The 13990-nt window shown below is 41.7% G+C and overlaps 1 protein-coding gene across 1 annotated transcript in view; it reads right to left on the bottom strand.

The window, feature by feature from the left end:
• DTWD2 (DTW domain containing 2) overlaps window positions 1–13990 on the bottom strand; it is a 191700-nt gene that overhangs the window by 109593 nt on the left and 68117 nt on the right. Inside the window, exons 2-3 of the mRNA XM_037901594.2 lie at window positions 10938–11028; window positions 7141–7235 (exon numbers count right to left, since the gene is read on the bottom strand). Of these exons, the coding sequence (XP_037757522.1) occupies window positions 7141–7235; window positions 10938–11028 (186 nt within the window). The remainder of the gene's footprint in view (window positions 1–7140; window positions 7236–10937; window positions 11029–13990) is intronic.

The following is a 13990-nucleotide window of genomic DNA, read 5'->3' on the forward strand; positions in this document are numbered from 1 at the left end:
TGGGCGGGAAGAAGGTCACCGCGTGGAGGGACAGCGGAGCACAAGTGTCAGCTATCCATGCTTCCTTAGTGGACCCCAATTTAATCAACCCAGAGATCCATGTGACGATTCAACCCTTCAAGTCCAACTCTTTCAATTTGCCTACAGCCAAGTTGCCTGTCCAGTACCAGGGCTGGTCAGGAATGTGGACTTTTGCAGTCTATGATGATTATCCCTTCCCCCCATGCTGTTGGGGGAAGACTTGGCCAATCATGTGAAGCGGGCCAAGAGGGTGGGAATGGTCACCCGCAGCCAGGCTAAACAAGCCGTGAGGCCTAGCTCTGTTCCAGAAACTTCTATCAGGATCCGGTCAGAGGTGATGGACCCGGACCCCAGGCCAATGTCTGCAACAGCAGTAGTGGATCCAGTCCCAGAGACCCAGACGGAACCAATCCCAGAACCGGAACCAGCCGAACAACCAACACCAGACCCATTGCCAGCACTGAATCCAGTACTTGCAACCTCAACACCAGAGGACCCCACCGAACCTAAACCGGCAGCAGCCCATAACCCTACACAAGAGGCTCAGCCAGAGCCTGAACCCCAACATAGTGTCCCAGCGGAGAGCGGTTCACAGTCAACGGAAACAGCTCCATCCCCTTCATCGCTTCCAGAGGGACCAAGCCTAGGTCCACAATCCAATGAGGAACTGATGTCTCCAGCATCAAGGGAACAGTTCCAGACTGAACAGGAAGCAGATGAAAGCCTCCAGAGAGCTTGGACGGCGGCACGGAGCAACCCACCGCCTCTCAGCTCTTCTAATCGATCCAGGTTTGTTGTAGAAAGAGGACTTTTATACAAGGAAACTCTTTCTGGGGGACACCAGAAAGACTGGCATCCTCAGAGACAGTTGGTAGTTCCAACTAAATACCGGGCTAAGCTCTTGAGCTTAGCCCACGACCACCCTAGTGGCCATGCTGGGGTGAACAGGACCAAAGACCGTTTGGGGCAAACGGTCTTTGGTCCTGTTGACCCCAGCATGACCACTAGGGTCATTCCAGGGGGTCATTCCACTGGGAGGGAATGAGCAAGGATGTTTCTACCTATGTCCGGTCTTCTGAAGTATGCCAAAGAGTAGGAAAACCCCAAGACCAGGTCAAAACCCCTCTCCAGCCACTCCCCATCATTGAAGTTCCATTTCAGCGAGTAGCTGTGGATATTCTAGGTCCTTTTGCGAAAAAGACACCCAGAGGAAAGCAGTACATACTGACTTTCATGGATTTTGCCACCCGATGGCCGGAAGCAGTAGCTCTAAGCAACACCAGGGCTAAAAGTGTGTGCCAGGCACTAGCAGACATTTTTGCCAGGGTAGGTTGGCCCTCCGACATCCTCACAGATGCAGGGATTAATTTCCTGGCAGGAACTATGAAAAACCTTTGGGAAGCTCATTGGGTAAATCACTTGGTTGCCACTCCTTACCACCATCAGACAAATGGCATGGTGGAGAAGTTTAATGGAACTTTGGGGGCCATGATACGTAAATTCGTAAATGAGCACTCCAATGATTGGGACCTAGTGTTGCACCAGTTGCTTTTTGTCTACAGAGCTGTACCACACCCCAGTTTAGGGTTTTCCCCATTTGAACTTGTATATGGCCGTGAGGTTAAGGGGCCATTACAGTTGGTGAAGCAGCAATCGGAGGGATTTACACCTTCTCCAGGAACTAACATTCTGGACTTTGTAACCAACCTACAAAACACCCTCCGAACCTCTTTAGCCCTTGCTAGAGAAAACTTACAGGATGCTCAAAAAGAGCAAAAAGCCTGGTATGATAAACATGCCAGAGAGAGTTCCTTCAAAGTAGGGGACCAAGTCATGGTCTTAAAGGCGCTCCAGGCCCATAAAATGGAAGCATCGTGGGAAGGGCCATTCACGGTCCAGGAGCGCCTGGGAGCTGTTAATTATCTCATAGCATTCCCCACCTCCAACTGAAAGCCTATGCTGTACCATATTAATTCTCTAAAGACTTTTATTCCAGAGAATTAAAGGTCTGTCAGTTTACAGACCAGGGAGGAGATGACGCTGAGTGGCCTGAAGGTATCTACTACGAAGGGAAACGTGCTGGTGGTGTGGAAGAGGTGAACCTCTCCATGACCCTTGGGCGTATGCAGCGACAGCAGATCAAGGAGCTGTGCACTAGGTATGCGCCAACGTTCTCAGCCACCCCAGGACTGACTGAACGGGCATACCACTCCATTGACACAGGTAATGCTCACCCAATTAGAGTCCAACCTTACCGGGTGTCTCCTCAAGCTAAAACTGCTATAGAACGGGAGATCCAGGATATGTTACAGATGGGGGTAATCCGCCCCTCTGGAAGTGCATGGGCATCTCCAGTGGTTCTAGTTCCCAAACTAGATGGGGAAATACGTTTTTGCGTGGACTACCGTAAGCTAAATGCTGTAACTCGCCCAGACAACTATCCAATGCCACGCACAGATGAACTATTAGAGAAACTGGGACGGGCCCAGTTCATCTCTACCTTGGACTTAACCAAAGGGTACTGGCAGGTACTGCTAGATGAATCTGCCAAGGAAAGGTCAGCCTTCACCACACATCTCGGGCTGTATGAATTTAATGTACTCCCTTTCGGGCTGCGAAATGCACCCGCCACCTTCCGAAGACTTGTAGATAGTCTCCTAGCGGGATTAGGAGAATATGCAGTCGCCTACTTTGACGATGTGGCCATACTTTCGGATTCCTGGGCGGACCACCCGGAACATCTACAAAAAGTCCTTGAACGCATAAGGGAGGCAGGACTAACTGTTAAGGCTAAGAAGTGTCAAATAGGCCTAAACAGAGTGACTTACCTTGGACACCAGGTGGGTCAAGTAACTATCAACCCCCTACAGGCCAAAGTGGATGCTATCCAAAAGTGGCCTGTCCCAAAGTCAAAGAAACAGGTTCAATCCTTCTTAGGCTTGGCCGGTTATTACAGACGATTTGTACCGCAATACAGCCAAATCGCCGCCCCACTGACAGACCTAACCAAAAAGAAACAGCCAAATGCCGTTCAGTGGACCGAAAAGTGTCAGAAGGCCTTTAACAAGCTTAAAGCGACACTCATGTCTGACCCTGTACTAAGGGCCCCAGACTTTGACAAACCGTTCCTAGTAACCACAGATGCGTCCGAGCGTGGTGTGGGAGCAGTTTTAATGCAGAAAGGACCTGATCAAGAATTCCACCCTGTAGTGTTTCTCAGCAAAAAACTGTCTGAGAGGGAAAGCAACTGGTCAGTCAGTGAAAAAGAATGTTAGCCACTGTCTACGCTCTGGAAAAGCTACGCCCGTATGTTTGGGGACGGCGTTTCCACCTGCAAACCGACCAGGCTGCACTACAGTGGCTTCACACCGTCAAAGAAAATAACAAAAAACTTCTTCGGTGGAGTTTAGCTCTCCAAGATTTTGATTTCAACATCCAACACATCTCAGGAGCTTCTAACAAAGTGGCTGATGCACTCTCCCGTGAAAGTTTCCCAGAATCAACTGGTTAAAATCATCCTTGAGATGTGGAAAATATTGTTAGTCTTTATGTCCTTGGTAGTATATTTAGAGATGCATGTGTCTTATTAACTATGTTTTTCCTAGAGCTCCAGGAAGAAATCCCAGCCAGTGTTTCACCCTAGCTGAGATTTGGGGGGCGTGTCATAAATATAAAGGAAAGGGTAAACCCCTTTAAAATCCCTCCTGGCCAGAGGAAAAATCCTCTCACCTGTAAACGGTTAAGAAGCTAAAGGTAACCTCGCTGGCACCTGACCAAAATGACTAATGAGGAGACAAGATACTTTCAAAAGCTGGGAGGAGAGAGGAAAACAAAGGGTCTGTGTCTGTCGGTATGCTGCTTTTGCCAGGGATAGAACAGGAATGGAGTCTCAGAACTTTTAGTAAGTAATCTAGCTGGGTATGTGTTAGATTATGATTTCTTTAAATGGCTGAGAAAAGAACTGTGCTGAATAGAATGACTATTTCTGTCTGTGTGTCTTTTTTGTAACTTAAGGTTTTGCCTAGAGGGATTCTCTGTGTTTTGAATCTAATTACCCTGTAAGGTATCTACCATCCTGATTTTACAGAAGTGATTCCTTTATTTCTATTTACTTCTATTTCTATTAAAATCTTCTTGTAAGAAAACTGAATGCTTTTTCATTGTTCTCAGATCCAAGGGTTTGGGTCTGTGGTCACCTATGCAAATTGGTGAGGATTTTTACCAAACCTTTCCCAGGAAGTGGGGTGCAAGGGTTGGGAGGATTTTGGGGAGAAAGACGTGTCCAAACTACATTTCCCAGTAAACCCAGTTAGAGTTTGGTGGTGGCAGTGGATATTCCAAGGACAAAGGATAAAATTAATTTGTACCTGGGGGAAGTTTTAACCTAAGCTGGTAAAAGTAAGCTTAGGAGGTTTTCATGCAGGTCCCCAATCTGTACCCTAGAGTTCAGAGTGGGGGAGGAACCTTGACAGAAGGCAATTAGATTAGTCAGGCATGACTTTCCCTTGGTGAATCCATGCTGACTGTTCCTGATCACTTTCCTCTCTTTTAAGTGCTTCAGAATTGATTCCTCGAGGACCTGCTCCATGCTTTTTCCAGGGACTGAAGTGAGGCTGACTGGCCTGTAGTTCCCTGGATCCTCCTTCTTCCCTTTTTTAAAGATGGGCACGACATTAGCCTTTTTCCAGTTGTCCGGGACTTCCCCCAATCGCCATGAGTTTTCAAAGATAATGGCCAATGGCTCTGCAATCACATCCACCAACTCCTTTAGCACTCTCGGATGAAGTGCATCCGGCCCCATGGACTTGTGCTCTTCCAGCTTTTCTAAATACTCCTGAACTAATTCTTTCTTCACAGAGGGCTAGTCACCTCCTCCCCATGCTGTGCTGCCCAATGCAGTAGTCTGGGAGCTGACCTTGTTCGTGAAGACAGAGGCAAAAAAAGCATTGAGTACATTAGCTTTTTCCACATCCTCTGTCACTAGATTGCCTCCCTCATTCAGTAAGGGGCCCACACTTTCCTTGACTTTCTTCTTGTTGCTAACATACCTGAAGAAACCCTTCTTGTTACTCTTAACGTCTCTTGCTAGCTGCAACTCCAAGTGTGATTTGGCCTTCCTGATTTCACTCCTAAGTATGAATACAGCATTGGCTATTGCATCGTTTTGTACATGTATGTGTGAATGTAATATAATACAGACAAAATTACTTGTGACTGTGTGTGTGGTCACTGTATTCGCTCTTCATGTACTCCTAGAAATTCTCTTAGGTTGGGAGACTCTAAGGGTGACTTTTACCCTGTTGATCTTAAAACTATAGCAACACAGGAGATGGACTTACTTACTCAGGACACCATGTTTTAGCATAGAACTATCAATTCAATTGAAATAGAGGTTACAATAGTTATGGTTGCTAAACAGTTCTATCTCTTTGTTTTAAAACATTCATAACTTTTCAAAACCCTTCACTTTTGGGGCTAAAGTTTTCCATGTTTTGTCTCTACCTAAAAGGCTTTTTTTATTATTATTTTATTTGTTTTAAGTTGAAGCAAAATTCTGGCTTTTGAACTGATAAAAGCTGAAAAATTGCATTTACGACACTTAAAAGAAATTTGCTTTACCAAAAGCAGACTGCATTGGAAACAATACATCCAGTGCATGTCACCATGAAAAGTGATTAAATTTTCTGCTTTAACTGGAGGAAAGTGCAGTTTTCCCATACACTGGAAGTTCTTCGGTAATTTAAATGCTTATTACCATAGAAGACTAATAAAAATATTCTGAATTGACTTATGACATATCTGTTCAGTAGACCTCAGTGAATTCTGCAAAAAGCTTCCCCAAATATTCATTTGAATTTTAAATGAATTTGCTTCATCTGTATTCACACCCTTTTTTGTTCCCTTTCAGAGAACGTTTATGCAACAAAATCTCACAAGCATTTGCACCAGAAGTTTGTTGATAAAAAATTAGCTTTATCCAATGAGGATGAAAGACAATACTAATGTGACAATCTTGTCCAAAATTACAGAATATCAAAAAAAAAAAATGTGAAGAAACTGCCATGTGTTAACACGCAGCTAACAGAAAGAATGTTACCAAAAACATGCACTCATTTTTAATCTCAGGACTCCCTCTTCTCACACTTGTAAGCAACTACAGCCTGATCTACATCAAAAAGCTATATTGGCACAGCAACGCTGGTCAGGGATGTGAAAAAACATACCCCTGACTGACAAAACCCCCAGTGTAGATGCAACTATGTCGACATAACAGTACTTCTGTCAATGTAGTTAAAGTTGTCTGGGCAAGTGATGTTTGTACACTGACAGAAAAACCCCTTCTGTCACTACGGCTGCGTCTACACAAGGGGGCTATGCCAGCATAGTTATTCCAACATAGGCTCTGTAGTGCAGACTTAGCTTAAATCAATCAATGAAGATTATTATTTGTACTGCAGTAGCACTTACTGGCCATCAGTTTTTGTGCTAAGAACTGTACAAGCATATAAAATTAAGATAGATTTTAAACTCTTCAGGGAAGGAACTAAGTATAAAGAGGAGACACAACAGGTGTGTGTATACACATAAACAGAGGTAGTACAAAGTAACAACGAGACTATTAGGAACAGCGTGATAAGCAATGGTCACTGCATACCAGCTGCCTAACCATTCAAGATTTTTGCAGGCATCATGACTGATAAGAATGATGCAGAGTATTGGCTGCACTGCCATTTACTGGCTTTAGAGAAGACCAGGACATCTTGCCTTCTCACCTGAAGTAAAGGTGTCACAGTACTAGGCTTCTGAAAAGAGGACAAGAATGAACATACAGAATACCACAGCATCCCCATATGAAGAGGTAACAACTTTTGACGCCCCAAGGGCTAGTTTTAAAAAACAAAACAAAAAACTAACTGTGGATTTAATGCTAATTAAAAGGAAACACACCAAAAAGGAGTTTACAGAATGCTGTACTGTATTTCAACTTCATTGTAAGCCTAAGCACTGAACAGCAGTGAACACTTGGAACATGCAAAAATATTCAGTGTAGCTTTTAAAAGCAGCAGCATCAATAGTATACAACAGAGAACTAGAAGTTGAATCAACGATTCTGCTTACCTATCTTCACCAAAACGTCGACCAATCAAGACTTTACACTTGTCTCCGGGGAGGCAAGCAGTTAGAAGAGGCACTGTCCGTAATACTCGACTTTCCTTTAAATCAAAAAGGAAAAAAAATGTTTTAAAAGAATACAGATGCTTTCTTAAACTCTTAAAATGTACTTGTTTCTTTTGTAGTTCTTCCTACCACAAAATATGCATCATACAGTTCTCTGAGTGATAGAAAAGGCATACAAAAGGAAAAAAATCCAGATTTCAGTGTTAATTTATTCTGTTCTATGTAATACTTACCTGTAATTGTTGCTCTCTGAAAATATACAGCTCAATGAAAACATGTAGTCTTGCCTCCATGCACCTGTTTAGACCCAGTAGGAATTCCCATAAACCAAATTCTATGAAGTCTGGAGTGCTGAGGACTTCCAAGCCTACCATTGCTGAAGTATTTAACATGCCCCTCCAATACTTCACCAGTTAATTTCAAGCTGGAAGTTAAAATACTTCCATATATATTTGCCAATTAAAACATGAAAAAAAATTAATGAGGTCAGTCTCTTCACCTCTGTATATCTTCAGAGAAGCATTTTTACAGGTATGTAATTATTTCTTTTTTAGAGCTACCCATCTCAATGGATTTTCATGCTGGACTTTTATCCTGCTCTCTCTACGTCAATGAAAAAACTCCCTTGACTTCAATGGTGCAAGGTCAGACCTTCAGTGACTTAAAAAAAGCTCAAGGGTGCTTGTAAAAGAAAACCGTAAACAGAAACTTGAACAAAAAATGAGAAACAATGAACAATGAAACAATGGAGAACACGCCCTGATCAGTACCATTAACAATAATGCAGATTACATAAACAGCATGCTATATGACAAAATGTATTATACACAAATACATGTGGGTGACAGGGAGAGAGGGAGATTGATTTCAAATTGCAAAGACACCCACCAGGAGGAGGACTACCAGTATGCTCCTCAAACCCTATACTCAACAAAACTCAATTGTTCTCTCTGCCAGGAATCCTGACTTTGATACAGAGGCCTATTTGAAATAATTTTCTCTTAAGAGCCAAGACCCCCAAAATGGATGGTTCTTAGGAAGCTTGCATCATATTAAAGGGATCACTCATCAAATTGCAAAGCCACCCACCAGATGAAAAAAAGATAGTATGATATGAACTTAATAGGCTTCTTCACCTGTAGTCATCCTGCAATTTTGCCAAAAGGGCATATTTTGTGATTCAATAAATTGATAAGAAGTTTCATAGCTTTAGAAAATCTAAAAAGTTAAAACAAACAATTTGCTTCTTATGCTCAGACTGAAGAAGCAAGAATGTACAAAAAGTAGAAACTTGGTCAAAGACTGAAAAACCATGATAGCAAGACTGACACTGCATCCAGTGTCCTGGGTTACCACTATCCAAACAAAGCATTTAAACAATAGACTGGGGAAAAAAGGTCTAATATGGGCACAGAATACATTAGTTTTTATACTTGTGAGGGTTCCCCCCGTCTCTCACTCACACACACACACTAATGAGGTTGACTTTACTTTCACAAACAGATGCCAAAAATAATAATCTTGGATGTGTCAGAAGATTCATTTTTTGGCAAGTGGTTAAGAATGGCAACAAAGAGCTGAAAGAACAGCTATTAGTTGTCTCATACAAGAAAAAAAATACTAATAGCCAGCAGGATGAAGACATTCAAAAATTGTTACTTTCAATGTTTTTTTCCGATTTGGTACCACTGCCCAATCCAAATAACCTAACTTTTAGACAAATGCTTGCTGTTAACTGTCTGGAAGTGTATTTTTTTAACTGAATTAAAGGTGAACAACAAGAGAAAAGTATATGTTTTGAAATGTAGACAGTATATCAAAGATGGACTACACAAAGTAGAGAAGAAATTGTTTGAGAACTCAGACATGAGCTTGTAGATAACCAAGACCTTATTAAAGGTTAAGGCTAAATATATAATGTAATTGTAGCTATTTTCAATCTACAGGTCTGAAATCATGTAATTATTTCCTTTCTTTGCGCTCTTGCATGTTCCTCCTCTCAGCAGTGTGCAATGCTTTGTATTATGGAAATACTGAATATTTGACCATTGAAGTACCATAGATGCAGCACCATAGGGGTTATTCTTCTTTTCTGGGAGTTCATGGTGTTGGTTACAACCTTATATTTTCTCTGTAATGACCTGGATTTTTCATGATTCATGACTAATAATGAAACATCCACTAAAAGAAAATTTATTAAAAATAAACAAAAAAACCCCAATATCCTTTCGGTTTCTCTCAGCTGAAATGTCATCTTGATTTTCTTTGGAATGGATAAAGTGTACCAATAAAAAAATCCCACAATCTTCAGGGTTCAACTGGGGATGCTATAAGGAATAAGTGAAGGTGAATTAACATTACCAGATCTTTGCATGAGGGTATTAAATCCAGAAGATTCTTGGACTTAAATTTCCCTCACAGAAGTTAGACATAGTGATCACTAGCTTTGCAGGAAGCATTGTTTGGAACCGAGACATGTACAGTGTGGCTTACATTCTTTTAACTCCATTAAGGACTCAGACCTGAGCCAAGCTGCACTCCTTTGCGTCTGACCAGAAAGCAGACTGTTCTATGCTGCTGGAGATTCCTCTAGAGAGGCTGGGGGAAAGGGGTGGCAAAACAAATAGGTGTACGGTCAGCATAGCTAACTCTATGCCCCATCCCCAAGTCCCCAGCACAGTCGTAAAGAGCTTAAAATCTAAATAGACAAGACAGACAGAACGTGTGGGGAAAAAGAGACACAGAGAAGGTCTCCAAGGTCACACAATATGTCAGCAGCTAAACCAGGACCAGAACCCAGGCCTCTTAACTTCCAGTCCACTGCCCCAACCATTAGACCACAGTGCCTTTCCAAATCTGTTGCAACTAAGGTACTTCCATCATTTAGATGGCCAGGAGAATGCATCATCCTTAATTCAAGAAGCACATGAAATTGTTATGAGAAATCTTGCTATTAGGTTCACATAGTTATTAGGGCTCATAATTTTTTTGAAGGCATGAAAGAAGCAAAAATGTAGAAAAATCTGATCACCACTTGGGAGGATCCTTACAAAACACAAATCACTTGTAATTATTGAGGAGCTAAGTACAGGTGATCAGAAAACATTAAGAATACCTAAGAGAACACATAGGTACTCTGTTTCTTTTAGGATTCACTTATGTGCTTCATTAAATACTTTATTTATTTATTTTTGAAACAGTAACTCTAGTAGACCTGATAAGCAAGTGGGCTTTCCTGTAGACTTCCTACAACATTTAAGGCCATTACCTCAGGCTTATTATTTGATTTATATTGTTAAACATTAATAGATTAATACAGAATAATAAAAGCTAAACACAGATCTGTGACTAAAATATACAAATGCCTCAACTGTCTCCAGGCCACTAGACACATACTATATAAAAGGGCTCACTCCTAAATCTTTACTTACACAAGTAGCCCCAGCTGACATAAATGAGATTGCTTATGTGAGGAAGGATTTCTTACACATAAGGATTTCAGGAATGGGCCATGATTCAAGAAGAGGGGAAAAAAATAGGAAGATAATGAGAGATTTTAAAAATAAAAGAATAAATGACTAACAAATCATGTGAACTAGTTGTTCAGCTTTATAACTATTTTCAAAGCTGAAGTTGTTGCACATGTCTGATCAAGATTGTTTCCTCTTGCCCTCTCTCACACCCTTTGCTGTGTAAGCTTCTAGCTGAACTCTGACAATTCCCATAGCCTTACTCACCTCTGCTGGATGCTGAATTATATACAAGCAGGTGGAGACTTTTAGAGGATGTACAGGGAAGAATGGACACAAACACACCTTCTGAGGACGGCTACAGGATGGAAAGGGGAAAAAAAACATTGACAATTAGTCATACACACTATTAATTTTATTATGTAAAACATTTATCCCTTTCCAAGAGTTGTGCTAGTACTTTCCTGTACAACAGACTGCACCTACACAAACCTGCTGACATAAACTTTCTGTTGCTGATATTGCTATTATTTGTAAAAACAAACAAGATTGTATTTCAATAAACTTTGGAGAGCATTATTCAGAAACATGCTCTAGAAAATTCAGTTGGGATTAAGGCACTTCAAATAATTCATTTTCAACCTATTCAAGGGAAACAATTTATAAGTGGCTATGCCTTGACCAAGTGAGAAATCAACCACTGTCTTCCATCCCAAATAAAGGATTCAATAATATAATACAAAGCAGAGAGGAAGGCATATTTGTATGCACAACAAACCACAGACATCCCAAATATATTATTTTGTTGTAATTATTTACTATTCCACACTATATTTATCAGAAGACTTGGAAATGTAGAAACAAAGGAAGACATGGTCACTGTTTCAGAAATTTACAGTCTAAGAGACACAAACAGTACAAAACAAATTAGCTGTTTAAAGTTGTTCTGTACTCGGTGAAAGGTCTTATAGAAGACGAATATAAAAAGACAGTGATTTGAACATTATTGTTGTTATCTGGTATACAAGAAGAGTTGGTTGGAGGTCCAGGCACTGGGAGAAGCACAGAATGGGATGCAGTGTAATATAGTGGAGCAGAGATAATATCAGAGGATAAGAATGATGTCAATAAGTTGGGTCATAAGCTAACCAACAATAAATAAATAAAAAAACAAATATTGCTAATAGCATATTACAATTGGTGACAAAAAACAAACAAAATATTTTCCTGGTACCAACAAGATTACAAAAACCAGGATCATCTAAATACATTTCTTTCCCTTAGGCTAAAAAAAAAAAAAAAGCTAAAAGTCATTATTTCCATTGTAAACCTAAGGTCCCCATTTTCAACTACTCCTTATGGTCAACGTGTTTTTCCCTTTAAAATTTACTGACCACACCCGCATACGTTCACAGTACGTTAAACTGATATGTCTTCACTGCAAAGTTAACTTGAGTTATTCTCCTGACTTAGCTTAGATCAGTGGTTCTCAACTTTTTTATGATTGCATGTTACCTGGGCCGCAGGGGCCGGGTGGCAGGGCAATGGTAGCCTGGACCCCGACCCTGGACCCCAGCCGCGCGGGGCCAGCTGCTCACCCCAGATCCCACCACGCGGGGCCAGCTGGCTGCCCAAACCCCGCTGCGCTGGGTGCCAGGGTAGCCTGGACCCCGCCATGCAGGACAGCCTTTAGCACTTATCTGAGCTGGACCGCAGCTGTGTGCTAATTGGGCCGGATGCAGCCCGCAGGTTGAGAACCGCTGGCTTAGATTGAGAGAGCAGCTGCACTGCAAAAAGACTGGGTGGCTGCGTCTGTACTGGCACTGCACTCACAAGAGTGTGGCACTAAGACTTCTGGGGGCAAAGCTGATGGCCCTTTGCACTGCAGTAAGTTGCAATGCTCTATGAATTCTCAGCAAGTTGTGAGAAGACTTTTCTGTCCTTTTTGAGAGCACGAGGGGAATTGTTGGAAGGCACTGGAGGACTAGCAGCATTCAAGTGGAGTTAGCATGGTAGTATTAACAGCTGACGAGTTGTGCTAACTTGACCTTTAGCCTATATGTCCTGACAGGCCAGTGAATTTGAGTTAAAAGCACAAACAGACTAAAATTAAGGGTTTTTGTGACTGGCCAGGACTCAATTTAAAGGCAATCCTGAGTTTAGTATGCAGTGAAAGCCTTTGGCCCTTCAAGTCCTGAAACGTTTCAATTCAATTACATCTTGCCCCAACTTCAGACTACCTCTCACCAGAGATCTTAAGTTTATGTTAATCTAGGATTTACACCACCGTAAATCCAGAAACTACCTCTAGGAAGCTCTGTTGATTAGAAAAAAACAAGCAAAAATAAAAGCTTACATAGTATAAGAAATAGCCTTACAAAGTAACGAGTGAGAAAATTTTATCCTAAGTTAAGCAAGCATATGCTTCCGCTTTCTTTACGATCAGACGCTCTTAGCCTTTTTTCATCAGTGAAATCTCTGTTACTCTATTAGCTGTAAAAAGAAAAGGAGTACTTGTGGCACCTTAGAGACTAACAAATTTATTAGAGCGTAAGCTTTCGTGAGCTACAACTCACTTCATCGGATGCATACAGTAGAAAATATAGTGGGGAGATTTTATATACACAGAGAACATGAAACAATGGGTGTTACCATACAGACTGTAACAAGAGTGACCAGGTAAGGTGAGCTATTACCAGCAGGAGAGCGGGGCGGCGGGGGGGACCTTTTGTAGTGATAATCAAGGTGGGCCATTTCCGGCACTTTACAAGAACAGTAGGAGGGGAAATAAACAAGGAGAAATAGTTTTACTTTGTGTAGTGACACATCCACTCCCAATCTTTATTCAAGCCTAAGCTAATTGTATCCAGTTTGAAAATTAATTCCAATTCAGCAGTCTCTCGTTGGAGTCTATTTTTGAAGTTTTTTTGTTGAAGAATTGCCAGTTTTAGGTCTGTAATCGAGTGACCAAAGAGATTGAAGTGTTCTCCGACTGGTTTTTGAATGTTACAATTCTTGATGTCTGATTTGTGTCCATTTATTCTTTTACGTAGAGACTGTCCAGTTTGACCAATGTACATGTCAGAGGGGCATTGCTGGCACATATCACATTGGTAGATGCGCAGGTGAACGAGCCTCTGATAGTGTGGCTGATGTGATTGGGCCCTACGATGGTGTCCCCTGAATAGATATGTGGACACAGTTGGCAACAGGCTTTGTTGCAAGGATAGGTTCCTGGGTTAGTGGTTCTGTTGTGTGGTTGCTGGTGAATATTTGCTTCAGGTTGGGGGGCTGTCTGTAAGCAAGGACTGGCCTGTCTC

This window comes from Chelonia mydas, chromosome 5 (assembly GCF_015237465.2).
Source record: "Chelonia mydas isolate rCheMyd1 chromosome 5, rCheMyd1.pri.v2, whole genome shotgun sequence".
NCBI classification, from domain to species: Eukaryota; Metazoa; Chordata; order Testudines; family Cheloniidae; genus Chelonia; species Chelonia mydas.